Below are 24666 nucleotides of genomic sequence, written 5' to 3' on the forward strand. Positions count from 1 at the left end.
ACTGCCAAGAAAGCGCGAATAGCATTGCAAAAGCTTGCTCAATCTGCTATCCGTCTCGCCTTTTTCTAGGCTGCCACTGCTACGATATCTGGCAGGCCTTAACACCCCAACCTTAGCTCATTGAGATTGAAATCGGTGAATAGCTCCACATCCAGAATGCATCGATATGAACATCAAGTGATGAAGAAGTGTAATTTTAGTGAGAATCACTGTTCTGAAAACACCAGGAACTCCAAAGACAGAGTTAAACGGTGGACTTTATACCTCGGCGACTCTGTCAACAACCTAATTAAGATTGCCTATTCTGTTCAGGCAGCGTATCACGAACCATGGCCTCCACAATGTCAGGCTTCCTTTTATTCTTTACTTCTCAACTGGAAGATAAGATATATACTTTATGATAGCAACCATTGCTTCATATCTAACGTTCACCTTTCAATTATTATCTTGTTATCTGTCTGCATAAACCACTCATATACTGAGATACGCCTTGTTCAAAACACTTTCTAGGCCTGTATTTCTCAACAGTATTTTCATTAAATCCCTCCAATCCGTCACATCATGGCCCCATTCGTCATTCGCTGAATTATAATGACTTTGATGATAATGAGAACGCTTGCCCATCTATTCCTTGTTACAAGATCCAGGCCTCTATAAGGATTAACCGCGTTCCTCACCAAGCCGATAGCGGTTACTTTAAACTACTAATTATCCTTCTCCCAGGTCTCCCTGCAACCTACTCTCACAAACACCAATGTCCCTAAACGCAAGAAAGCTATCTGGCGCAGCTGGAATTTTTTAAAATTGAAAATTCTGTTTTTTCCTTCTGAACTTCATAAATGGTCTGAGTTTCAAGCTGGCAACCGAATGATCCGAATGCCATGCCGAAAACATCTACTGTCATCTGATTAACATTACTGAGGGTTGTTTTGGTGACCTTTCGCGAGGAGACGAGTGGATTTCGGATCCATAAATTGCATCTTTATGAAATATACGTTATAAAGGGCAGCCAGATATTTCCAAGTTGCATCATCCCGGGCGCTTCCAAAGGAGCCTTAACATAATATAGCTAGAAGTCTAATCCACGTGCGACAGATTATAGCATTAATCAGTAGCTGAGAGACAGAGATAATGCATCTTCACATCAGGTTAGTGTCTCTCGAAGACCTTGCTGAATGATTCCCCGAGGTTTCCTGACCGTCATAACGATTGCTTTCATACTTAGACTGACAGCTCATGCGTGGAGATTTCCAGCAGTATTATTAAGATATATATTGATTTATTAAACATTGATTGATTACCGAGAATTCGCAGCAATAATCTATATTGCGTCAGGACAAAGGAAACAAACGAGTGGAAGTTGGGTATCGCTGCCTCAAGCCAGAGACAAACGCCACCCTTAAAAGACAAGGTACAAAAATAAACAATCCATCATCACAAGCATAAGCTCATGATTCATCAAAGGCGCAGTCCCTACTCTTCAGTCTTATCATCCTCCTTCTTCCCATCATCCTCCGCCTCCGCCTCCTCCCTCGCCAGCTGCTCCTCAATCTTCTTCTTCTTCTCCAAATTCCTCTCTCTTTTCTTCTTCTCAGCCTCTTGCCTCCTCTTATCGCGTCTCTCCCCAACAAGATATCTTGAGTTCTTGATCGCCGGGAACACACCCTTCAACGCAAGCCAGAGGTGCGAGAAGGCTTCTTTGAAGTGTGTCTTTGTCTCGTTGTAGTTGGCACGGGCGAGGGCAGCTCGCTTCTTGGTGCGGTAGGCTTTTTCGGCTTTGGCTGCTTTGGCGTATTGCTCTGATGCTTGGCGGCGGGTTGTCATGAGGAGATGCTCACTGCCGCAGGTGCTTACGGGACGGGGAGTTGGTTCTGTGGGGGCGGTGTCGGTCTCGGATGAGGCCTCTGTCTTGGATTTTGATTTGGCCATTGCGGAGAACATTGAACGCTTGGTGAATTAGGGATGTGATTAATTTCCTGTATTGGATTGATTGTGATGGGTATAACGAATGGCTGATGGGTGCGAAACAAAACCGCATGAGGGAGAAGCAAGGAGAACAAACACCAGGGATTACAGCTCTTTAATAACCTTGACAGATGTTCGTGAAACCTTGCGTCTGTCGATTAGCCGATGACTGGATGTTTTAGTCTATGTAACCTCAACATGCCATTATTTATGCAAACAACACTTTATCCATAGATGCATGATATTCTCCGTCCCTTCTAGAGCTAGAAGCTGAATTTAATCCCTGTCATTTAATGCATTGGTTACCCGAGCTGCTTTGCATGAGGGTGCAATTAAACTCGCTTTTAGCCCAGGACTGTTATGCTAAATCCTAAAAAGACTTAGGTAAGCTTAGAGTACTTTAGTATACTTTAGGATGGGTTTAGTGGAGCTTAGACTAGGTGTTTTTGACACATTTTGCTTAACATCAGAGGTTATCATGTCCCTTCGAGAAGAGCATATCATCCCACTAGGGCTATAGTGCATGAGACTGTTGCGCACGGACGCCATGCCATTGGCCGTTCATCAGTGGTCTCCTTGATGAAACATGAGGGAAAGTAATTAGTCAAGACTGTTATAATTTAACGAAGCTCTCTAGAGAATGTGTTGTCAAGCAGTTTACCATGCGATGGGATCAAGACTACTCTCTAAAGAATTTTATAGGGACAAGTCTATGGCATTTCCTGGGTTCAGCAAGCATATTGCGCGCCAATAAAAAGGTGCAGGGTAGTTGTTTGTCATCCAGCCATCTCACTCTTGATATTTCCTAATTAGGCAGTAATGGGACTTCACGCTAACAAGCCGCACAGAGGGGATGATCTCTTAAGAGGCAGATGCGACCATATATCTACGCATCGTGCATTGAAGTCACTCATCCACTATTGCTATTCGACTCGCAGAGATCAATATATAATTTAATGGTCTATGCGACCTAATTACTTTCCTTCCAGACCTTACTCCTCGTGATGCTTAGGCCAGATACGTCGACGCGCCCATTCCCGAACACGTTTTCCAACGAAGTACATGACAACCCCCATGGCACTCAGAACACCGCAGATAATGGCAAGAATGTTCATGGCACCGTCATATCCAAGGGACTCAATCGAAGGCACGGTCGCATAGCTCAAACCGAATGAGACGAAACCTCGACCAGCGCAAACCACGAGAAGAAGAGGTCCAGACTTGTTGGGGTAACTGTCCATGACAAAAGTGATTCCGACCAAATTCGCACCGAGGAATGAGAAGAAGCCGAGATGGTATGGAGCGACGATGGCGATCCAGTGATAATCGTTGGGCGAGGCGGCTGCGTGGCCGTACACAATCGCTGAGATGATGGCACAAGCCGCTGGGACGATCAGAACAATAAGACGATATTCAGGCTGTATCGGTTAGTATGCGATCTTGAGCAACGGGAGGGGATATGTACCTCGAAGACTCCCTTGTTGCGTCGACTCATGAATTTGCAAATGATATCCGAGCCGAATCCAAGCAGCGGGACAGCAAGCAGACAATCAATGATCTGAACCAGCTGCACATAACCAAGAAGCTTGCCGTTAAAGTTATAAGGCGGCTGCACCAAGATTTGAGCAAAGGTTGAGGCTTGGTAGATGTAAAGACCGAGGAAAGCACCATTGAGAATGAAGATCCAGAAGATAGGCGGTAGGATGAGAGAGAGTCCAACGTCCTTGTAGAAGGAGACGAGACTCTTCCAGTCAGCCTTGCCGTGGAATAACTTTATGTCATCACGCCATGTTCTCTCACCGAACTTCTCAGGTTGGAGAACAACGCCGTTGCGGGTTGTGACTTGGTATAGGACCTCGTTTGTACCTTCGCGGGCTACGTTGCCGTTCTTGTCGAGCTTTAGATGAACTGCACCCTCTGTTCAAGGTTAGCACTTGGCATTGAAAAAAGCGGGAAAGACTTACCAGTCGCGTCTTCGGGTCGATCGTACCGAGTCTCGGCGAGGAAAAAGATAGACATAATCATCGTGAAGCCATTGATGATGGTCATGATACCATACCACCAAGGCAATCCAAGCGACGGAACGATGTACGTAGTCGCAGTAAAGAGAGCAGCTGTAAGAGTGTTCTGAACACCGACAAAGTAAGACAACTTGACACCATGTTGATGAAGGAAGTGAATCTCCTGCACAATCAACGGCGCAAGAGCCTCACTCTGTCCAGCAGCAAGACTGAAGATATTACGTCCCGCAATATGGCTGGTAAGCGACTTTGAGCAAGCACACCAGATCCCAGAAACCGTCAGAAGAAGCAAGGAGAAGAGAAAGACAGGTCGCCGGCCGATGGCGTTGGCGAGAGGCATAGAAAGCAGATTGCCAATTCCCATGAAGAGAGTGGGATACGTAAGTAAGTCGCTGACACGCTTGGCATTGTCGTTGTGATAGAGCGCGTAGAGCTCTGGGGCTACGGAGCCGAGACCGGAAGTTCCTAGGACTGAGATACCAGAGTAGAAGCCGACGAGGAGGATGATCATGTACTTGCGCCAGACCGGCAAATTAAGAGGATCTATTAAAATTTGAGTTTAACATAATTAGAAAGAATGAGGTGTGTCTACCTTTGGGATCAGGGCTAGGTGTCGGCACGAGAACGACAGTTCCATCTTGATACAGATTAACCGTACCAGACGCATCGTGCGCTTCATGATGAGGTGTCTTGACGATATCCTCAACAGCATCGACGTCAGGTTTCACACCGAAAGAATCGCGTCGCTCAGCCATGACTACACCTTGTCAACTGGATGAGTTCTGATGTTCCATGTTGAAAGACGTGACGAAACGAGGTTTATATCAATTGATTCGCCTCCGGGTCGGAGTCAGGTCTGGACCTTTGTGCTAAGTTAGTCTGATAGCGTAACGAATAGATTCCGATTGGTTCGTATGCGATGCGATCGAAGAGAGAGGTTAACATGCGGGGGTGGAGCCGAGTCTCCGAGGGGAATGAATGCGGGGAAGGCAAAAGGTTTACCGATCGTTTATTAAAATACGCTGTCTGCGCCGCCGTCGGCTCGGAATCTCACCACCCAAACACAACAACTCCAGATCTTGAATCACCCTTCAAACCCTGGTCGCCGGAACCCGTCTTCATCTACCGGCATCGACACCAATCCAATCATCACCTCCCCCACGTTTCCGGACCCCCATGCCCTCCCCAATGGATACCGAAGACAGCCCCGGGGTCCCCAGATCCAGCAAACGGCGCCGTCTCAATTTCGCATGCAACTACTGTCGGAGTCGCAAGACACGCTGTGACGAGCAACAGCCCTCTTGTCAGGCTTGTATCCTCGCTGGAGTTTCTTGCGTCACGGAAGATAGGCGTAGACCGGGGAAGGTTATCAAGAGGCGAGAGGCGGGCAAGTCAACGGATGGAGGGTCTGTCACGTCTGCGAGTCCGTCGGAGTATGGATTGCAGGCTGGGGCTGTGGAGAGGAGAAATTCAGTTGCTGAGCCGAGGACTATTGAGGTTGTTACTGGGCCGATACGCGCGCGGTCACAGAGTCCGAGACCGTCGCAGAGTAGAGACTCCTCTCATACAGATACCATTAGCAACCCGCTGCCGATCTGGCGACAAAGTGCTGGTACCACGTCTTTCCAGGTATTGACGGAATGGCTCGACCTGGCTTGTTTCCGGCTCAGCATCCCTTACCATTTTGGTTCCTATCCCCCGTCTTCTCTGAACCCGCAATCGGCATCTCAGCCCCAGCGTGGAATTCCGATTACGCCGGAGACATGGGTGCCCCAGACTTTGTTTGACGCGTATGCTAGGGAGATACATACTTTTTACCCTGTTGTGAGGCTTGACCAAGCTCGTGCGGATGTAGTGCAATCTCATCCAGGAAACTCGGCGTCACATGCTGTCGATATTGGAGCGCTGAGAAGTCATCTGCTCTTCGCTGCCGGCGGATGTATCCTCCAACATGCCGAGCGAAAGGCCTACATGACTGAAACACTATCACTAGCCCGCAACGCACTGGGACATCTCATTGGAAACGTATCATACGACACCATCGAAGTTCTCTTTCTATTCTCAGTATGTCTCCGCCTAAACGACGAAATCATTTCAGCCTGGACAACTCTCGGCATCTGTCTTTCCATCGCCCACTCACTTGGTCTCAACAAACCAGGTAAAAATAGAAAGAAACCACTGGATCTCGACGCCTGGAATCCTGCTTGGTGGGCCCTATACAGCTACGAGAAGCTATTCTCATTCCAGCTTGGATATGTATCAACCATCTCGGATGATGCATTCGACACTCTGGAACTAGATGTTGTTAAGTCTACTACTCTTGAACCGTCCCGCATTGCATTATCGATGGCGAATGTGTTCAGTAAGATGAGTCGTCGGTGTGCTACGGCGAGACAACTTGAGGAGAGAGCTAGTAGAAGGGCTCTTGAGGCGGTGGTAAAAGAGAAGGTCACGAGTACTGGAGAGGCATTTCTGATGTTGACGAATTGGGCAAATAGTGTACCGACTGGTATAAGGTATGCAATCTCACAGCAGAGGCTCTATGGTTGCTAAGATGGAACAGGCCTACGTCGGACTTTATGCGCGTACCAGAAAACTTGGGCCTCGCGTCATTCGTGTCTCTACACTATCACAACGCGTTAGTTCATCAAAGCCATCCGATAACTCTTGAAACTGATATCTTGCAGCCTCATCATGCTAAACCGCAACTCCCTTCTGATCAGCAAAAACGCCCTGCACATGGCAGTAGAGATCATCGCCAAAGACACGCCATGGGAGTACCAGATCCGCAACGGGCAATCGATGGTAGCAAATTCCGCACGAAAGATCATTCATCTTCTCGCTGACAACGATGATACGGCGTCGCATCTTTTCGCACCGGCATACTTTCCGCTGCTCCATGCTATGTATGTCTTGGCTGTTCATATTTTGAAACAGCCGCATTCGCGTGTCTCGAAGATCGACCAAAGTGTGAGTTGCACCATGTACCGCAATACTTCATTGTGCTAATTTGGACAGCTTCTTGTAACTGCTACTGACTTGGTTCGCTGCTACTGCGTTGGACTCAGTGAGGAGGACCGCTTGAACACTATTCTAAATGGTCTTCTTCGTGTCGTCCAAGAAGCTATGAAGCCTAACCCACCACCAACCGATAACGACCGCAACACCCCAGCGCTAAACTCATCTACAAGTCTATCCGATCAGAATGTGACACCCTTGACCGATCACCAGACATTCACAGAGACCGTTGGCCAGTCGGATCCTGCGCTCGCGCCTCACTTCTCGATGGACGAGAGCATACTCGATCCGTTCTCGGGCCAGCCATTCAATATGCCGATACTACCTGATGAGATTGGCTGCGACTGGGCGGACTTTGAGAACTTGTTGCAGAGACTTGAGAGCGAAGGTTCATTGTATCCTACTGATGAAGGAATGATTATTGATATATAGTGCAAGCTGGCGATCTTTGCTCTTCCTCCTGTTCAAAGTTTTCTAATTTCCTATCGTTTGTGCATTTTGACAAACAAACCCGTTTGACGCGGAAACCACCCTGAGATGATCTTCATTCTGACGTTTAGGTCCGCGAGTTGGATCTCATACCGTGACACCAATGTTGCTACAACTTTGTAGATCTGAATGAGCGCGATGTGTCTCCCAATACAAATCCGAGATCCCCCACCAAAAGTCAGATCAGCTGAATTCATCTTTCGTAAACGTCGTTGGTAGTCCTCATCATCTTCGTCTTCCGTCTTAAGCCATCGCTCAGGACGGAATTCATTCGCGTCTTCACCCCAGACTCTTTCGTTGCGGCCAATAATATATGGGCTCAAACCCACAGAAACCCCTGGAGGCACAAAACTACCATCAGGAAGAGTCAACCCTGTATCTGGGACGTAGCGCTCGAGAGGCATGGCAACAGAGGGATGCATCCTCAACGACTCTCGGACGACCGCGTCAAGGTAAGGCAGGGATCGAGCTGTACTGTATGGCACAACCGCATCATCATCAAAGCCCTCTGCCAGAATTTCGGCTTTCAGCTTGGCCATGGCATGTGGGTTTTGCAACAAGAAGTCAAAGATAGCACGTAGTGCAATAGAAGTCGTGTCAGCTCCAGCCAAGATGTTGCCTAGCAGGAAATTCAGCACGAGACTTGCATCAACCGAATCTGGGTTTCTATTCATGCCATCGATGAAGTGGTCCAAGAAGTCAGGCTCCTCTAAATGTATGTCTTGATCCCGCTGCTCGAGCCGGCGCTGAAGTTGCGTGATCGCGAAATGAGTGATATGACTCATATCCGGCGGTCCAATACGCACGATGGGATTCTTGTTGAGAAGCCTGTCCATGAAGGGAACTTGGCCGATCTGGGCGAAGTATTCCACTGATAATGCAGATGCCATGATGGTCTCATCAAAGTCGTGGCCCTTGATCATGTATCCGAAGGACTGGCTGAAAGTCAAGAAGCCGATTATATCCCAGGTATCTAACTCAGTGAGCGAGCAGTCAAAGGTTGGGACGACATGGGTTACTCACATAAGCTGAACCACTCGGCCAGGTCGAAGCTCTCAGTGCCCTTTAGGAATCGGTCGTCGATTTGCTTGCAGAGCTCCTCGATTACCTGGTTCATCTTGGACTCCAAGGTCAGAACATTGCTCGAAGAATAATACTTAGCCATCGGCTTCTTCATCTGTGTGTGTTCCGCCGGGCTCGTGGTACCAAATATGTTATGGCTGATCTTGCCACCAACAATGGTACTGTTGTTGAGGTAAAACTCTGTCTGAAGCAGGAATTAATTACGCGCTATAGACTTGCATTCTGGACTTACCTTGAGCCACCTATTGTCAGTGCCATAAATGGTCTTTATCAATTCGGGATAGTCCAGGTCTAATAAGTTGGGACCTATTCTGACAACAGGCCCGTATTTCTTGTGAAGCTCTTGGATTGTCCATTGGTATTTCTGAGACCGGACTTGATATAGACGCCAAACATTCGTCCACTCTAGCGGTAAATCACTGTTACCTCTTGTCCGTCATCTTGACCTCTGGCACTCACTAGCAAGAAAAGGACCAGGATATTGTCGCAATGGAGACATCAGCGTCGATATCACCCACCAGATTAGGGCAGCGCAAAGCGCGATGGCTGTGAAGATACTTAAGTTGTCCATCGTGGTGGGGTGTCGGCGAGATCTTTTCCTTTCTGGTACAGGCTCGGTTCGCTCGTTCTTCAATAGCTCCAGCAGGATATTCAAGATTTCGATAAACATGTAAGCAAGTGAAGAATGGTTCCAGTAATTGTTCCAGTGCACAGATTAAATACCAGGTGCTGGGCCTTCATTATGCCCGGGACCCGTTGGCCGACCCTATACGCAAGAGCATAAACTATTGATGTTGTGTTACCTACTTACGACATGTGGCGCGCCTTCAAGCAATCATGGGACGATTAGATATCAATATAATGCAAGCAAGCGACTATATAAGCAACCTGATTTGCTCTTCACATTGAAAGATGCAGTGATTCGACTTGATTAGCTTTGATTGGCGCTGAGCTCCTTGGCTGGTAGTTTAATCTGAGACATACATGGCCGATGACGTCGGTTTTCCTCTGCCTCAAGCAGATGGAGGATCAAACCAAGCAGAGATCTGCCATCAAAACGCTGTGCTATCTGGGTCAAATGTCTCCGCCCATCTCAATATTTCCATTTAACTGGGCCGTATTGGCAACCAAGAAGTTTCTGTATCCCTGGTATCGACTCTGGAACTGTAGAGAATACCTATCTGATCCTCGTGTGATGGGCTTGATGAACCAGACATTCGCGTCATTCGTGTCGTCATCCGGGATCTCGACAGCTTCCCATTGCGACCAGGACATTACCAAGCGCATTCCAGTTGTGTCTTCACTAACCCCTAGGGCATAACTGCTACTTGGTTCATATTCCGAGAGGTCATTTGGAAGAGCAATTCGCTTGGCAACTACTGCCCAGTATCCAATGATCTGCTTTTCAATTACTCATATTCTGTTTGAGCGTTAAAAAGAATGTCTTATACGATTTATTTTGAAGTTAAAGAGTAGCTAGGAAACACAGCAGCTCGTTGAGGGAGGAACAAAGCAAACAGTATTAACATCTGACAGCATCCTTTCGTCCACGAAACGGTATCTATACCTTACCACTTCCAGCCCAGCCTGGATTACCTCAAAGTCACCCTCTTGGCCTTCAGGCCATAGAGATTAATTAATGACTTAATTGGTTTGACTTCTGTTAACCCCGCGACGAAACACGTTCCGACAAACTGATAACGCTTACCAACTTCCCGCAGAACGGCTACTTGGTTGAGGCCGTTGAGTAGACAAACCAAATCGCCCTCCTCTACCCTCGGGGGAAACCTCCCAATATAGCCCTTCTTCGTCTCAGCTATGGCGTGGTTATAGGGCTTACACTTTGCGCCGAGAAGCTCAATGTAGTGATATTCCTTCATGCATTGGTCCTCGTCTTCGTCGTCGTCGGGATCCTTGACAATTAGGTGAGGGTACAAAGTGAGAGAAGGAACACTTACGGGGACTTGTGCAAGAAAATTTTCCACGTAACAAAAACGGGCCAACATAGCTCTAGAGCACTGCTTTCCCTTCTGGAATGGACGACGGAAACGAGCCAAAAACTTCAGAAAATCCAGGCCGTTTTCAATAGGGAAATCAGTCTCTTTGCTCTTGGAAACCGCAAATGGCTCGAGAAGATGACGCAAAGCAGTCAATGGGTGGCCGCATGAAGTGTAGCTCTCATGGCGTAGAGCAAAGTCCAAGGCCCAGGTTATTGGCAAGCCTTCTGAATGGCGAAGCTCTAGTCTTCCGTAGTCAGAAACTCTGGGACCTATCATTTTGATGCGATCCAGAATATACAATGTGACCTCCATGTCGGGACCGGTTATTCTTTCGTGAGGTTCTTTTTCAAAAATACTCTCAATATTACTGTTGCCTGGAAAAGCCACTGCGTCTGCAGCACCTCTAGTAGATGGTTCTGATTCTGCCTCTCCAGGGAAGTTTGGACCCCATGACAGCATATCAAGGTCAGCTTTCCAGCCATAACCAACTCCTGCAAACATGAGAAGGCCTAGAGGCCCTCCAAGGAGATCGTTGGACAATGGTTGGTCACGGTAGACTTTGAGATACTCCGCCATGAATTCCCTGCTGACAGATCCAATGGACTTGCTTGAACTATAATCAGGGACAATCTTGAGCTTTGTGATACCAAGAAAGCCGTAATAATAATCCTTGGGGTTGGTCGCACGAGCATCTGATGAGTGGCACCAGACATTGGTCTTGAACTGATTTTGGCCCAGCCAATTGCCAACAGAAAGTCCTTGATCTCGACGTCCTTCGAATATGTGGTGTAGAAGCTTCCAATTTTGTTGGTATGCCAATAGCAACTTGAAAAGCTTTTCTTTCTGGCACCAACGAGAGTTTGATGGACTCAACATCCATCCCAACCAGGCTGAAAAGTATTCCAACGTCTGAAGTGAAAATGATCGGGATCCACAAATAAAAACTGCTTGTTTGGCGAGAATGATTTCTTGTCGTATCCATATGCGGCTCCAGTACGGAAGGTCAAAAAGTGGTTGAGCGGGACCCCGATGACATTGCCCTACTATTTCCTCCACTACGCAGAGCGAAGGGTACTCCTTAAGCCATAATAAATGACCGTAAACCTCATCGCAAATCACTTGAAATTTTAAGTCTTCAACTATCTGTTGGAACCAGTGAATCCTGGAAGACACCAATTCCGATAGAAAACCCACGTGGTGGGAGCCTTTTGTCACATTGGCATCGAGCTTGCTGGCCTGTCTTTGAAGCCGATCCTGCCAATCTCTGACTTCCCGACATAGGCCTATCAGATTGTTTTTGCAAAACTCGAGTTCCGAACCATATGGGCCTTGCAGCACCCGTCCAGTGACCGTAGTCGCGTGTTCAAGTGCGTTCGCGAGCTCATAAATCTCGATATACCCAGCTTGCCTGGGTGTTGCGGATGTCGTATCAGCGACTGAAAGTTGCTTCATATCCTTGACTTCCTTGAACCTTTCCAAGCGATCATGTAACTGTGCAATACAGTCTCTCAACTTTTGGTGATTGTTGCAATCTTCCACATTCGCACAACGAGTATACCGCTCAAAGGCTGTGATTTCTATAACGTCGATGGCAGCACCTATCGAATCAGTCAGAGGTCCCAGCCAACAGAGAACAAGACCGCTTTGTGAGTAGATTTCTCCCATCTTGGCAACTTGGTGGCTCTTCTCAGCATCATCAATTTGATTAATGCAGATGGCATCCACCCATAATTTCTGTCCGGCCGCGTGTTCCGATTGACTGAGGTGCTGCGGGACGCATCTCAAAGCGGAGGCCAAAGATGTTGTTACTGGGTGTTTTTGTCCGTTAACAAGAATATCCTCGGTGTTTTCAGGATCGCCCCAGACATAGGATAGTGCATTGAATGCTAGTTGATCATGAAGCTCGGCGACATCCATTTCGCACGATACCATTCCCGTGGTCGACGTGATTGTCAGCAGCCTAATCTGGTTACCAGATAATTTGAGGCTGCCATAAAGAGACGATCCCTGGGGAGATGGCGGGGTGCCATCCTCTCGGGTAACAACAGGGGTATGCGCTTCTGAGGAGCTACGCTTGATTAAAACAGAGTTGGTAGATGGAGCGTTCAACTTACGCCATGATTCAGATACAGTTTACTAGCACCGTCTGACCTATGGGCTCACCAAATGGCTTAGAGTGCAAAATTGGAAAATAGAAGGAGGATAAAGATGAGTCCTGCTAGGGGCTTGCAGTAAATGCACCAGTAATCAACAGATTTATAAGTCTATTAGCAATGAAGCAAATTTTGTAATTTCACTGATAAGGCATACTGCCAGGCTGTGAGGCTAACTGGTGATTTGGAGATAAGAAGTTGGTGGCAGCCAATGACAATGTACTGAATGCTGTGAGATTGCTCTGGCCAACATGCGGGCTGCTTTGGTGCGTGGATCATCGGCTCCGAACGACATACCCAGGCCCCCCAATTCGTATATCGTTAACATAAACTTCCCTGGAGGAATGATTAAGGTGGTATTTTGGGCAAATTATTTTACTTGACCCTGCTGCTTCATTTTTGTTTGCGCAAACGTGATTCGGTCGCGTACCATCTCGTCCAACGAGGACTTATCAATGGATGCAACTAATAGGTAGCAGCGGTAAAGGGTTTTCAAGCTTTCCAGCACTATGGCCAATCACGAAACAGAACGTTACATGTCCCCACGTGTTAGGCAGACTGTACCTGAAGTAGGTAAATTATCAGGTAAGTAATTATAATAAAGAGGCTATCATACGCAGAGCAACCTATTTTACTTTAAGTGAACTAACATCAAGATAAAAAGAACGTTAGTGTAATATATAGACTAATAAGAACTAATTACGATAGCTTATACAGTGATATATAACTAGTACCTAAACCGACTGACTGGATCAGTAAGTTTACAGACCCGGAGGAACTGTTCTTGTATCCAGACGATTTTGTCCCTGTGCAACTCACGACAGATAAGCTCACCGCCCTCCTTTGACAGCACTTTGATCAGGCTATTCAGGTGAAGCAGTGCGTGCGAGGGGCCTTGAATCAGTATATGTCGCTTGTAATCAAAGAGACTCATTGCCTGGTCCCCTCGGAGATACTGGGTACGTATAGCTTCATCCAAGTCTTGGTCGTGGTAGTTGGGGAATCTAATCGCTGGGTCGTCCAAGTCGTGCAAACCCCCGTGATTTCGGCGGTTGCCCAGGTAAAATGGCATGGACCGACAGATTGAGTCCACCAACTCCCTGCCGTGATTAGGATCTGGGAAACTGGAGTCCTTCATAGCAATCAAAATGGTTTGCTGCAGCGCCTCGGAGGGTGCCTTGGTAAGCAGGTAGAACTGCATCCGCAGGACCATGAGCTGGCAAACGCGCCATACATTCCAGATGGTGGCGATCTGGACGGTTGGGTATATATCGCAGAACCCGAAGTAAGCGAAAGTGTCTTCTTGGGGTATTTTATAAGGCTGCCACGAGGGCGGCACTAAGTGAATCCAATCCAAGAGTTGTGCGTTAACGGATGAAGCGTCCTGCCACCAAGTCGCGAGGGTAAGCCCATCCAGGTTGTTCTTGGCTAGCCCGCACATAAAGGTAGATAGTCTCTTTTGCAAACCGCCAATCGAGAGCCCGATCAGGTCCAAAACTGCATTCGGGCTCGCTGGCATAGAACAGTCCCACCCTGCATCGAACCAAACATCCAGACTCGAGGTATCGTCTAGTTGCAGTTCCATATAGTTCGACACATCGCAGTGCCGCAGGTAACCCCTCAAGTAAGCACGACAATCCGAGTCGGGGACACTCCCGGTGCCATGATCGAGCAATGCACGAGCCCCGTCCTGGTGTGTGCGCATGGTATGCTGATGCGTCGATCGAGCAGCGATGCTCTCGTAGAAATGCATCAAGATAGCGCTGAGTACAGTACTGTCCTTTAACCGCTCGAGGGGGTCATCGAGAGCTGCTTGCAGGCGGCTCAACGCTTTGGTAAATGGAGGATGAGGCGTTCGAAAGGTGTTTGTTGGGGATTTCCATAAGCTCCAGAGCTTCGTTGCCACGGCGGCCAGGACGGTCGAGAGGACGGAGTCGGGATGCTCCTTGGCTACGGCGGGGAAAAGAGGTTCCAGGAAACCCTGGGTCGAGTTGAAGCTGCGTCCCAAGCCTGCGATTGAGGTGAGGAAGAAGGAGACAGCAAATGATTCGTCGCTGGGGGAAATCATTGCTGGTATGACAGCCTTCATTACCCATTCAGGTGTCATCGACTTGCGAGGGCTTCTGAACCGTGATGTCGACGGGAGGAGCTTTGCACCAGCGCCCTGGTCCTTGAAACGAATCCCGCCTGTCTTTTTCGTTGATTCGTAACCTTCACACACGCGTCGCAGCCGGAGACATTCACTACAACTTGGTCTGTTCTTGTCGCATTTGACTCGTCGTTTGCGGCATGTCAAGCAGCCCTTTGAGGGGCCATGGTTGACCATGTCTACTGCGCAGTAGGCCGATGTATGTAGCTTCTAGTCGCCACGCGGTCTGTTTGGTTTGCGACTCGTCGCATCCAGGGACTGAGTTAAAAACACCGTCATGCGGAAATTAAGCAAAGTTGCGAACGAATCATAGATTTCCAAGTTTGAGTGCAGATCTCGTCATAGTGTTTGCGACGGGAGAGGCGTAAGTAAGCTGTCGGGTGGCTGAGCTAGAATTAGAGAGGGGCGAAGGATTGCAAGGCCACCAATCGCAAAGGAATTACCTTATACGTCCTAGTCGCTGCTGTAAGCACTAGGAAAATACCAATCGCAAACAAGCTTGATGCAGGGCTGATGCATAGTGTAGGTGTAAGTTGGTTATGGGTTCCTCTCGCAGGAACCGATTGCGAGAGCAAGCAATGGAGATAAAAGGCAGGGCGTCGTCAAGAATATTTCAACATGATCAATGCCATCATCAGCCACTATACCCATCTTCACCATACACTTCCTTCTTATTCCCTTCAAAATGAAGTCAACTTCCCTCTTCACTTCTATTCTCCTAGGGGCAACCATAGCCTCAAGCTCCATTATTCCCCGCGACTCTGCGCCATCACCCTCTCCAAAAGAGCCAGAAGATCCTATCATCCTCCTGAGCAAAGATGAAAGCTTCCATTTCGAGCTGCTCTTCACCCTCGGAAACACCGTATTCGGGGCTGGCGACGTCAACGACGTCTTGGGCGCAGCCAAACACATCAAGCCCGGCAACTTCACCAGCTGGCTCGAGACCTTCCACGCGTTGGCCGAATACACCAAGATCCAAGCTGAGGATCCGGACAATGCGTACGATCCATTGAACGTCCGGGAAGCCTGGTTCGCTGCATCAAGCTACTACCGTCAAGCCGACTTCTACAACCACGCGAACTGGACAGACCCACGAATCAATAGCTTCTGGTTCGAACAGCGCTCTGCGTTCGACAAGGCGCTTGCTGCACTACCCGTTCCTGGCGAGCGTATCCAGATCCCGACCGACAACTACACTATCGAAGCAATCTGGTACACAACCCCTGCAACCGATGCGGTCAAACGACCGACCTTGGTTATCGGTAACGGTTACGATGCAAGCCAGGAAGATTCCTACCATTCGTTCGTTGTACCAGCCTTGGCGCGTGGCTGGAATGTCATCACCTACGAAGGACCAGGGCAGCCCACTGTTCGCCGCAATGATGACATTGGTTTCATCCCTGATTGGGAGAAGGTTCTCACGCCGGTGATAGACGAGTTAATGAGTCACAAAGGCTGCTTCATCGATGAAGACAGACTTGTCCTTGTTGGAATTTCCATGGGTGGGTATTTAGCTGCCCGTGCCGCTGCCTTTGAGCCTCGAATCAAAGCTCTTATTCTCAACGGCGGCGTGTGGGATGTCTACGAGGGTTTCTCCAGTCAGCTGAGCCCTGACATGAGGGAGGTTTTTGATGCGGGCAAGCAAGAGGAATTTGACGAGGCTGCCTCATCGCTCTTCGGTAGCCCACAGGTACCTACAACGGTGCGCTGGGGTCTAGAACACGGATTGTGGTGCTTCAAACAGCATTCCCCGTATCTGTGGCTCCAGTCGCTTAAGCAGTACACTCTCAAGGACGTGGTTGACAAGATCAACGTACCCGTCCTTGTCATCGATTCTGAGTTTGAGGGGTTCTTTGCTGGCCAGCCGGAGGTTGTTAGGAACGCACTTGGCGATAGGGTAACTTACAAGTTTTTTAATGGAACAGCTGGATACCACGTCCAAGTTGGAGCTGGGCAAGAGTGGAACAGGTACCAGTTTGCCTGGCTGAATAAGATATTGGGATAAGTATATCTGTTTAATCTTTAGTTAAAATGAATTCATTAGAAGATAGCAGAACATCAAAGCAGTGTATAAACTAACGCGAACTGACTTAAATGACTTATGCAGTGATATACGGAATGCCAGTCAACAGAAATCCGCGGTTCGTCAACTCAGGCGCCTTCCTGGGCTTGTTGGTGTTGTAAGGACAAGGCTCTCCATTCCTCAAGACCGGAATTCCTCCAACATGCATAGCATTAGGCCAATGCGTGGTTCCCTGCAGATTCTCAAACGCAGCCTTCTTCCTCTTCAGATCCTCCTGCGTTGCATCCGCAGCAGGCATGTAGCACGTATAAGTGCAGAACCTGGGCTGCGTACCCTCAGGACTAACATTGTAATGAGGAGTGCGAGAATCCCAAACAATAAGATCTCCAGGCCCTGCATTAACTTTTTCCCATTCACAGCCCTTGTTCTTCAACCACTCCATACCCTCCGCTGTGAAACCATACCACTCATGCGTCCAAGCCCAGATCTTATTCGGCTCATCCTTAAAATCCTTGTGGAACTCTTCACTGAGGAGATGTGCTCCCTTGCAGACAATCAAACCACCGTCTTTATCACCGTTAGGGAAGATGTTGACTAGACCTTGCAGACAGCGAAAGCCAGGGTTCTCGGGGTCTTGGTCCTGATGGGGCCAGGGCTTGTTGACCTTGACGTCTTTGCGGTTGGGGAAGGATGTGTTGACCGCGTCGAAGGAGACGATGAGGTCTTGTGTGTCGTAGACGCGCTCAAAGGCTTCGATGACGCCGGGTTCTTGGCGGATGGCCCAGGCGAAAGATTCGTGGGCGACGCCGTAGCCTGTGATCATGCCTTTCTCGGTGATAACGGGGAGTGTCTCGGTTTTGATGGTGCTGGGGTCGTCACGCTTGAAGCCCATGCCGCCGTTGCTAAGTAATTGTGAGTATGGTTTGTTTTTGGTGACGGCGTGGGGGGAGTTACAAAGTCTCAAGGTATGTGAGCATCTCATCACCGTATTTCTCGGCTCTCTCAAGGGGGATAGCTCCCTTGATGACGGCAAAGCCATCCCGGTAGAGATCATCTCGCCAGTCGCCAAAGACAGTTCCCGGATTGGCGAAGAGTTTGTTTGGGCCTGAAGGCTTGGCCTGGATGGGCTTGTTGGAAGTGGGTTCGGTGAACTTCAGGGCGGAGGTGGCTTGGTAACCAGCTGGCTCAGTGTTGGCGACCATTTTGGTGGACAGAAGAGCGAAAGAAATTAAAGGCAAATGTTGATTTGAATCGATAAGATAAGATGTGAATACAGTTATCAATCTCAGATACTGCTCTGTGTTGTGAGCTGTTCGACGGTTTGGTTTGAGCAAGTTCATCTGCTCTTCTTATTCTTCTCTTCACTAGGCACGTTAACTTGCCACCAGAGTTATCAAGTTGATTCCGATGTGTGGGCGTCGCTTCGGCTCGGCATCCCGGCAATTCTCACTCTGCCCCGCGCTCAAGTTCAGACTCCGATTCCGACCCGCGCCATATGCAGTGGGGCCGACAAGTCCACAGCCCGGTTCGCTACTTCGGAATCCATTTTAGCATCTCAAGCATTGACTATGAATAGGTTCGCAAATGCTTGCAAAATTAAAGTCACTCAATTCCCAATCAAACCCGTGTCATCGCAAACATCATGCCTCTCACAAACCTCCCCTTCACAGTCCCAATTGAGCCCATCGGCACTCCTAAAGTCGGTCATGGCGGCTATGTCGGATTCAACCCTCACTCAGAAGTCCTCCCAGCAGGTTGGAAACACGAGAGTCCTCAGGCACGATCATTACCTTCGCCTGTTCTCGTAGAACATGATGTAGCGTTCAAGATGCGCGATGGTGTTACGCTATACGCTGATGTGTACCGTCCACCGAACACGGATGAGCCTGTTCCTGCTATTATCTGCTGGTCACCTTTTGGAAAGAAGTTCAATGGCATTTTGTCTTTAGAACTTATGGTTCCTTGGAATCTGGGTATTCCATCGCAGACACTTTCTGGACTGGAGAAGTTTGAGGCGCCTGATCCTGCTGATTGGGTTCCTCGCGGTTACGCTGTTGTCAATATTGATTCTCGTGGATCAGGCGATAGTGAGGGAACCTTGGTCATCATGGGAACTCAAGAAGCCGAAGATGGCTACGACACTATTGAGAGCATCGCCAAACTCCCATGGTGCAATGGTTCTGTTGGTCTAGCGGGAAATTCTCATCTAGCTATTGTTCAATGGTTCATCGCAGCACTGAACCCACCCAGTCTCAAAGCTATTGCTCCCTGGGAGGGCTGCGGCGACTTATACCGCGAGCAATTTGCCCGTGGTGGCATTTACGCAGGCGATCTATTTGACAAACTCATCGTGAAGTATATGATGCAAGGCCACAGCGGCATTGAGAGCTTCCGAGAAATGTTCAAACAACATCCCCTTGCCAACGAGTGGTGGAACGACAAGCGCCCCGACATGAAGAAGATCAACATCCCCACTTACATCACCGGTACATGGACCAACACAATGCACGGCATGGGCGCTATTCGAGGCTGGCTCGAAGTTGACACACCACACAAGTGGCTTCGCTTCCACCCTTGGCAAGAGTGGTATGACATTTGGGGCAACGAGCAAGCGAGGACTGAGTTGCTTGACTTTTTTGATTACTTCCTCAAGGGCAAGGACAACGGCTGGGACAAAGTACCAAAGGTGCGCACGGCTGTTCTACGATTTGGTAAGAAGGAACCTCAGTCATACGAGAACATTGTCGAGGAAAACTTCCCCATTCCGAGAACAGATTACAAAAAACTGTATTTTACGAAAGACGGCAAGCTTTCTCTCGACCAGCCAACCGAGATATCAACAGTAAGCTACAACTCTGAAACAGATGATCAGGTCAGTTTCACATATCGCTTCGACAAAACAACAAGATTAGTCGGTCTCCCCAAAGCAGTTCTTTACATGTCCTGCCCCGACTACGACGACATGGACGTCTATGTCACCCTCGAGAAACTCGATTCCAACGACGAAGTCATGATGAACCTCAACATCCCATGGAAGGGTATCCCCAAACAATCCTTCGAAGAAATGACCCCCCAAGAAAAGATAGAAGTCGTTGTGTATCGCGGTCCAATGGGTGTGCTCCGAGCATCGCATCGTGAGATCGATGAGAGCAAGAGTATGCATCCGCACTGGCCGTTTCATCCTCATGAGAAAGTTGAGAAGATTACTCCTGGGGATGTTGTGAGACTTGATATTGGTATTTGGGCTATGGGCATTGAGTATGAGGCTGGTGAGTCACTTAGAGCTGTTGTTTGTGGAAGGAATATCGGTGTGAGTAATTTTGGAAGTCTGGAGCATCTGGATAATCATGGGAAACACGAGGTTCATGTTGGTGGAGATCATGCGAGCCATGTTATTCTGCCATTCGTTTAGATAACCATCTCTCAAGACTAGAAATCTTCCAAGGCCAACTCGATAACTCTTAGCCCTTCGGCGACTACTTCCACTCGCTCTCCTAAGCTAAGACGGAGATAACCCTTGTAATCAGCGACTCCCCCCTCACTAAAAACCCGCACTCGCTGGAGTAACAGCGACGCCAAAATCATCAATCAGCTTGTCTGCAAACGTAGCCTCATCAATAGAATTGCCATCTGACCCCGAGAAATGTATGAACGCTGTTCCCGCACCTCGCGGACGAACCCATCTGCATCGGTCTGAATTTCTCTTGACAAACTGTCATTAGTCCCCTGAGTCTCTCAAGTCATCCCAAACCAGATTCAAGAACATATCGCGCAAGTTCCGGTATGGATGATCCAAGACATCAAAGCCACATAAGCCAACAAAGAATACACAGCGGACCCTCACATCACATCGACAACAATTAATATACACTAATTGCCACTGTTGGGGCTACCCAGGCCAGACAAAAATCGTCTTACGTTGTACATACGTAGACGAAATGCCAACGAGGTGGAAATGCTTTTAGCCGCTATCGAACAAAAAAGAGAACGTCGTTTTCAATGCTCATGGGAAGGTCAGGATGATTGAGCCCTATGTCCTTGCTGCAGGTCATGGCCGGACTGCGCATCGAGAGGTCATTATGGACATTTTAGAAGAGGATGATGTTTTCAGGTCCTATTACCTTTTATATATGTGCGTATGTAGCTACCCTCGAGACAAATGAGGTTGGAACTCGAAGAGATGCATGTAGTCAACTCACTTTATGTTGAATCTATGTTCCTTGGTGCTGTCCCAAAATGCATTGTGTGAATGACTGATATTGATGCAGCTATGGACAGTATGTCTCAGAATTGAATAGAATAAGACATTTTTTTCCATCAGTTCCTCAATCGATTGAGATGGTAAAAAAATAATTCCCATGTCCTAAATGCACGTCCGTGTGTTCGGAGGTTAGGTGGGGGAGCATTCGGGTATCCGGGTAACCGTTTCAGAGGCCGGGCATCCGTAATCCTGAAAGCCGGCGGGTGATGTTGAGGAGAAAGGGCCAGAGTACTGAGCGGCAACTCGAAGGAGATTATTCTTTATGATTTATATAGTTACGGTAGGTATAAAAAGGCCAGAACGGTTTCCAATTGGGAGGATATTAACACAATCATCCTTACAACTCAGACTCAGACCACCATTTCTTCACAGATATACTAATAGTTCGCAATTCTTAACCTCATATTTCAGTACATCAGAATATATTCAATATGCCAAGCAGAATTGTAATTGTGGGTGCTGGTTTCGCCGGAGTTTGGAGTGCCCTCTCCGCCCAACGTCTTATCAACCTCAATAGCAAAAAGCAAGACATTCAAGTTCTCGTCATCGCCCCCGAACAAGCGCTGATCCTCCGTCCTCGTCTATACGAACTCAATCCCTCGATGATGAAACAACCCCTCGGGCCACTTTTTACACATGCCGGTATTGAGTTCTTCCAAGGAATCGTGGAGACAATCGACACAAACTCACAGACAGTTCATGTCAAATCCGCATCTGGTGACAAATCTGATATTACTTACGATCGGCTCGTGCTTGCAGCTGGGAGCACAGTTACCCGACCCAAGAGTATTACCGGGCTTGAGGAGTATGGTTTTGACATTGATTCAATCGCCGCTGCAACCAAGCTTGAGTCTCATATCAAGAATCTGGAATTCCTTCCCGTCAGCAAAGCCCGCAACACTGTGGTTGTCTGTGGCGGTGGCTTCACTGGTATTGAGATTGCGACAGAGCTACCCAACATGCTCAAGCACATTAAGATACCGCGCATTGTACTCGTTGAAAGTGCCTTAGTCGTTGGGCCTGAACTTGGAGAAGGGCCGCGTCCTATTATCATGAAAGCTCTAGAAAGCCTCGGTGTTGAGCTCAAGCTCGGTGCTTCTGTTACTTCAATTGACCCAAGTGGCGTCAGTCTTTCGTCAGAAGAGCGGATTGAAGCGATGACTGTCATCTGGACCGCTGGCGTGCGAGCAACGTCCCTCGCACAACAAATTCCTGGGCAGAAGGATACGCTCTCCCGGCTTTGCGTCGACCAAAATCTCCGTGTCCCTGGCTGTCCTTGCGTATTTGTAACCGGTGACGCCGCCCATGCCGCCACTGATACTAAAGGCAATGTCACCATGCCCTCATGCCAACATGCCGTCGTCCTCGGTCGTTTCTCAGGACACAACGCAGCAGCAGACCTCGTCGGCGAACCAACCATTCTGTATTCCCAACCTGGATACGGCACTTGCCTTGATCTTGGGCCTTGGGGTGCGCTGTTAGCTAATGGCTGGGAAAGGGAGGTCACAGTGACCGGGCAGATCGCGAAGCAGGTGAAGAGATACGTCAACCAAACAATTATCTTGCTTCCAGATACCGCCAAGGAGGCACTAGATGCTGCAGATCCTGCTTCTTATGACTCTGAAAGCCGACTCAAGCGTGTGCTCGGTGTGCTGGGGTGGACGTTGCGCAACTGCACTGGTAACAACAAGATGAGAATTCCTTAGTATGGGAATTGATGTGAGATTGTTCTTTTAGCTATCTCCTATACCGCATGCCTTATCCTACAGAGGAGCTTGAAGCATATAGCTATGTTAGTTGAGCAGTAATTTCTTGAGGCTATGAATAAGGAAATATGAAAAATTGATATTGAATTACCCCGTCCTTTAGATTAGAGAGCCAAGCTTAGATATTCCGGGAGCGTCAGCAGAATTCGGCTTACACTGTTGAAAGGTCGTGCCAGGAATGAGAGTGTACCAAACTGGAGCGTTCCTTAGGCAAACGAGGCCTTATCAATTATCTTGTCTTACATGGGTAGTTCGAGTAGCTGCCAAGCACCAAGCCAGCTGATTTCTTAGCTTTGGTCAGACAGACGAGCATGGTTCTCCAAATTCCAGTCGCCATTACCCCGCGTTATTACAAATCACTTTCAGCCAAGCCATTCAATAGCACTACCAGGGGAGTCTAGTGTGTACAAGAAAATGGCAACCTTTACACATGAAGGATAATGACGATTTATTGCATTTAGCAACCTGGACTTTTCTTGGGGCCAGCTGCCGGATCGGTTCTGCCAAATAATTTGCAACCACGGTTGGCACTGATGATGTTACTCTGCCCTGGTTCAGCTTATTTTTCGGGAACGCCGACTAGCCTCGTACAAAAGATATAGCTTGGTACGGAGTAGTCTGCTGAGATGTAGGTTGAGCGAACGCCATGACCAACCTCTTATCAACTCATTTGCTCACGACCCGCTGTTTACTTGGAGACGAAAATTAGTCAAAGGGACAGTGGCATGGTTTAAATAACTCAAAAGATGAAAATATCGTGTTTTTATGGCACTGAGCCTCCCCCGTCTCAGAATCTGGAGTGGCGAGTGAGTACTACGTTGCTGGAATGGTAAGCGGGGATGGGAATCAGGAGTGTTGAAATTGCCCAACGTCAGCTCATCAATAAGGAAATACTCGTTTTACGTAAAATGTTTGAAGAAAGGAACACGTCTTATTGAAGGATTATTTACATATTGAAACTCAGATTTGGCGCATGTGAAAGTCGTAAGTTCTGTATGAACTTCGCCTTGATCACCCTACATCTCAACAGTCGAGCATTTGAAGTTCTCTGTGACGCCAATCCGAATAATTAGCCTCTGTGACTATCTCATGTCTCCCATTCAAGCAAGCGAGGCTCAACAGTGCACATCAACCGTTGAGACTTTAAGTGAATAATAATACCGTTAACGTAGCATGCAATGGCAGCTGACATTGTAGCACGCTGGGACGACAACAAGCCGAGGACGTGTTACAAGAGAACTGTATAACCAATCATTGCATCGAGGCTTTGACAACAAACAACAGAGGCCCCAAGCAATTTTAATGACCTTCCAGAAAAGGAAGCTCCTGTAGGCAGTGTTGGACCAGTGGCCAGACGGAAAGATATGCTTACCCAGACGTTTTCGCATTTTCAGGCTCTGTGGGGTAGTGCCAAGGTCATCGTGAGTCCGCATCCCCGATAGTCACTATTATACTGGCGGCATGTAAAAAGCTAGATCTAAATGTGATAAAATTTTATACTGGCTAAAACAACTCGATAGAAATGGAGAGAACCAAGACATCGGATAGAAGTCAGCTTCTACTATAGAACTATCTTGGTCATACTGCTAATCGTTCATTGAAACGCCGTCCAAGTTAGTGACTTTCCCAGTCGCACATATGGGAGCGTCCGCTTCCCCGCATATAAGACCAAGTCTCCTCCCTACTCCCCAGCTCCCTTTTCCACTAAACTTCCTAAACTTCCAGTGGGTATGGGGTA

General features: G+C 48.2%; 10 protein-coding genes across 10 annotated transcripts; 4 read left to right on the forward strand and 6 right to left on the reverse strand.

Annotated features, from left to right (window-relative positions):
* Positions 1-1473: 1473 nt before the first annotated feature.
* Positions 1474-1929, reverse strand: FVEG_11025 (hypothetical protein; the record flags this gene model as incomplete). The annotated part of the gene is made up of 1 exon (XM_018900188.1): positions 1474-1929. One exon carries the CDS (start codon positions 1927-1929, stop codon positions 1474-1476), a length of 456 nt encoding a protein of 151 aa, XP_018758426.1.
* Positions 1930-2957: 1028 nt separating this feature from the next.
* On the reverse strand, positions 2958-4741 carry FVEG_11026 (hypothetical protein; the record flags this gene model as incomplete). The annotated part of the gene is made up of 4 exons (XM_018900189.1): positions 2958-3383; positions 3431-3882; positions 3930-4529; positions 4579-4741. The coding sequence occupies 4 exons, from the start codon at positions 4739-4741 to the stop codon at positions 2958-2960; spliced, it is 1641 nt and encodes a 546-aa protein (XP_018758427.1).
* Positions 4742-5162: 421 nt separating this feature from the next.
* On the forward strand, positions 5163-7436 carry FVEG_11027 (hypothetical protein; the record flags this gene model as incomplete). The annotated part of the gene is made up of 4 exons (XM_018900190.1): positions 5163-6502; positions 6550-6624; positions 6674-6956; positions 7005-7436. 4 exons carry the CDS (start codon positions 5163-5165, stop codon positions 7434-7436), a joined length of 2130 nt encoding a protein of 709 aa, XP_018758428.1.
* A 50-nt stretch (positions 7437-7486) lies between these two features.
* On the reverse strand, positions 7487-9147 carry FVEG_11028 (hypothetical protein; the record flags this gene model as incomplete). The annotated part of the gene is made up of 4 exons (XM_018900191.1): positions 7487-8466; positions 8517-8760; positions 8809-8981; positions 9036-9147. The coding sequence occupies 4 exons, from the start codon at positions 9145-9147 to the stop codon at positions 7487-7489; spliced, it is 1509 nt and encodes a 502-aa protein (XP_018758429.1).
* A 1021-nt stretch (positions 9148-10168) lies between these two features.
* Positions 10169-12695, reverse strand: FVEG_11029 (hypothetical protein; the record flags this gene model as incomplete). Its single annotated transcript, XM_018900192.1, has 2 exons — positions 10169-12644; positions 12691-12695. The coding sequence occupies 2 exons, from the start codon at positions 12693-12695 to the stop codon at positions 10169-10171; spliced, it is 2481 nt and encodes an 826-aa protein (XP_018758430.1).
* Positions 12696-13393: 698 nt separating this feature from the next.
* FVEG_11030 (hypothetical protein) lies at positions 13394-15233 on the reverse strand. The gene has a single exon (XM_018900193.1). It carries the CDS (start codon positions 15053-15055, stop codon positions 13457-13459), a length of 1599 nt encoding a protein of 532 aa, XP_018758431.1. The 5' UTR covers positions 15056-15233; the 3' UTR covers positions 13394-13456.
* Positions 15234-15563: 330 nt separating this feature from the next.
* Positions 15564-16883, forward strand: FVEG_11031 (hypothetical protein; the record flags this gene model as incomplete). Its single annotated transcript, XM_018900194.1, has 1 exon — positions 15564-16883. The coding sequence occupies one exon, from the start codon at positions 15564-15566 to the stop codon at positions 16881-16883; it is 1320 nt and encodes a 439-aa protein (XP_018758432.1).
* A 94-nt stretch (positions 16884-16977) lies between these two features.
* FVEG_11032 (hypothetical protein) lies at positions 16978-18103 on the reverse strand (the record flags this gene model as incomplete). The annotated part of the gene is made up of 2 exons (XM_018900195.1): positions 16978-17803; positions 17856-18103. 2 exons carry the CDS (start codon positions 18101-18103, stop codon positions 16978-16980), a joined length of 1074 nt encoding a protein of 357 aa, XP_018758433.1.
* Positions 18104-18543: 440 nt separating this feature from the next.
* On the forward strand, positions 18544-20313 carry FVEG_11033 (hypothetical protein; the record flags this gene model as incomplete). The annotated part of the gene is made up of 1 exon (XM_018900196.1): positions 18544-20313. One exon carries the CDS (start codon positions 18544-18546, stop codon positions 20311-20313), a length of 1770 nt encoding a protein of 589 aa, XP_018758434.1.
* Positions 20314-21593: 1280 nt separating this feature from the next.
* FVEG_11034 (hypothetical protein) lies at positions 21594-22868 on the forward strand (the record flags this gene model as incomplete). The annotated part of the gene is made up of 1 exon (XM_018900197.1): positions 21594-22868. The coding sequence occupies one exon, from the start codon at positions 21594-21596 to the stop codon at positions 22866-22868; it is 1275 nt and encodes a 424-aa protein (XP_018758435.1).
* Positions 22869-24666: the final 1798 nt, after the last annotated feature.

Source organism: Fusarium verticillioides, chromosome 9, assembly GCF_000149555.1.
Source record: "Fusarium verticillioides 7600 chromosome 9, whole genome shotgun sequence".
Classification (NCBI taxonomy): domain Eukaryota; kingdom Fungi; phylum Ascomycota; class Sordariomycetes; order Hypocreales; family Nectriaceae; genus Fusarium; species Fusarium verticillioides.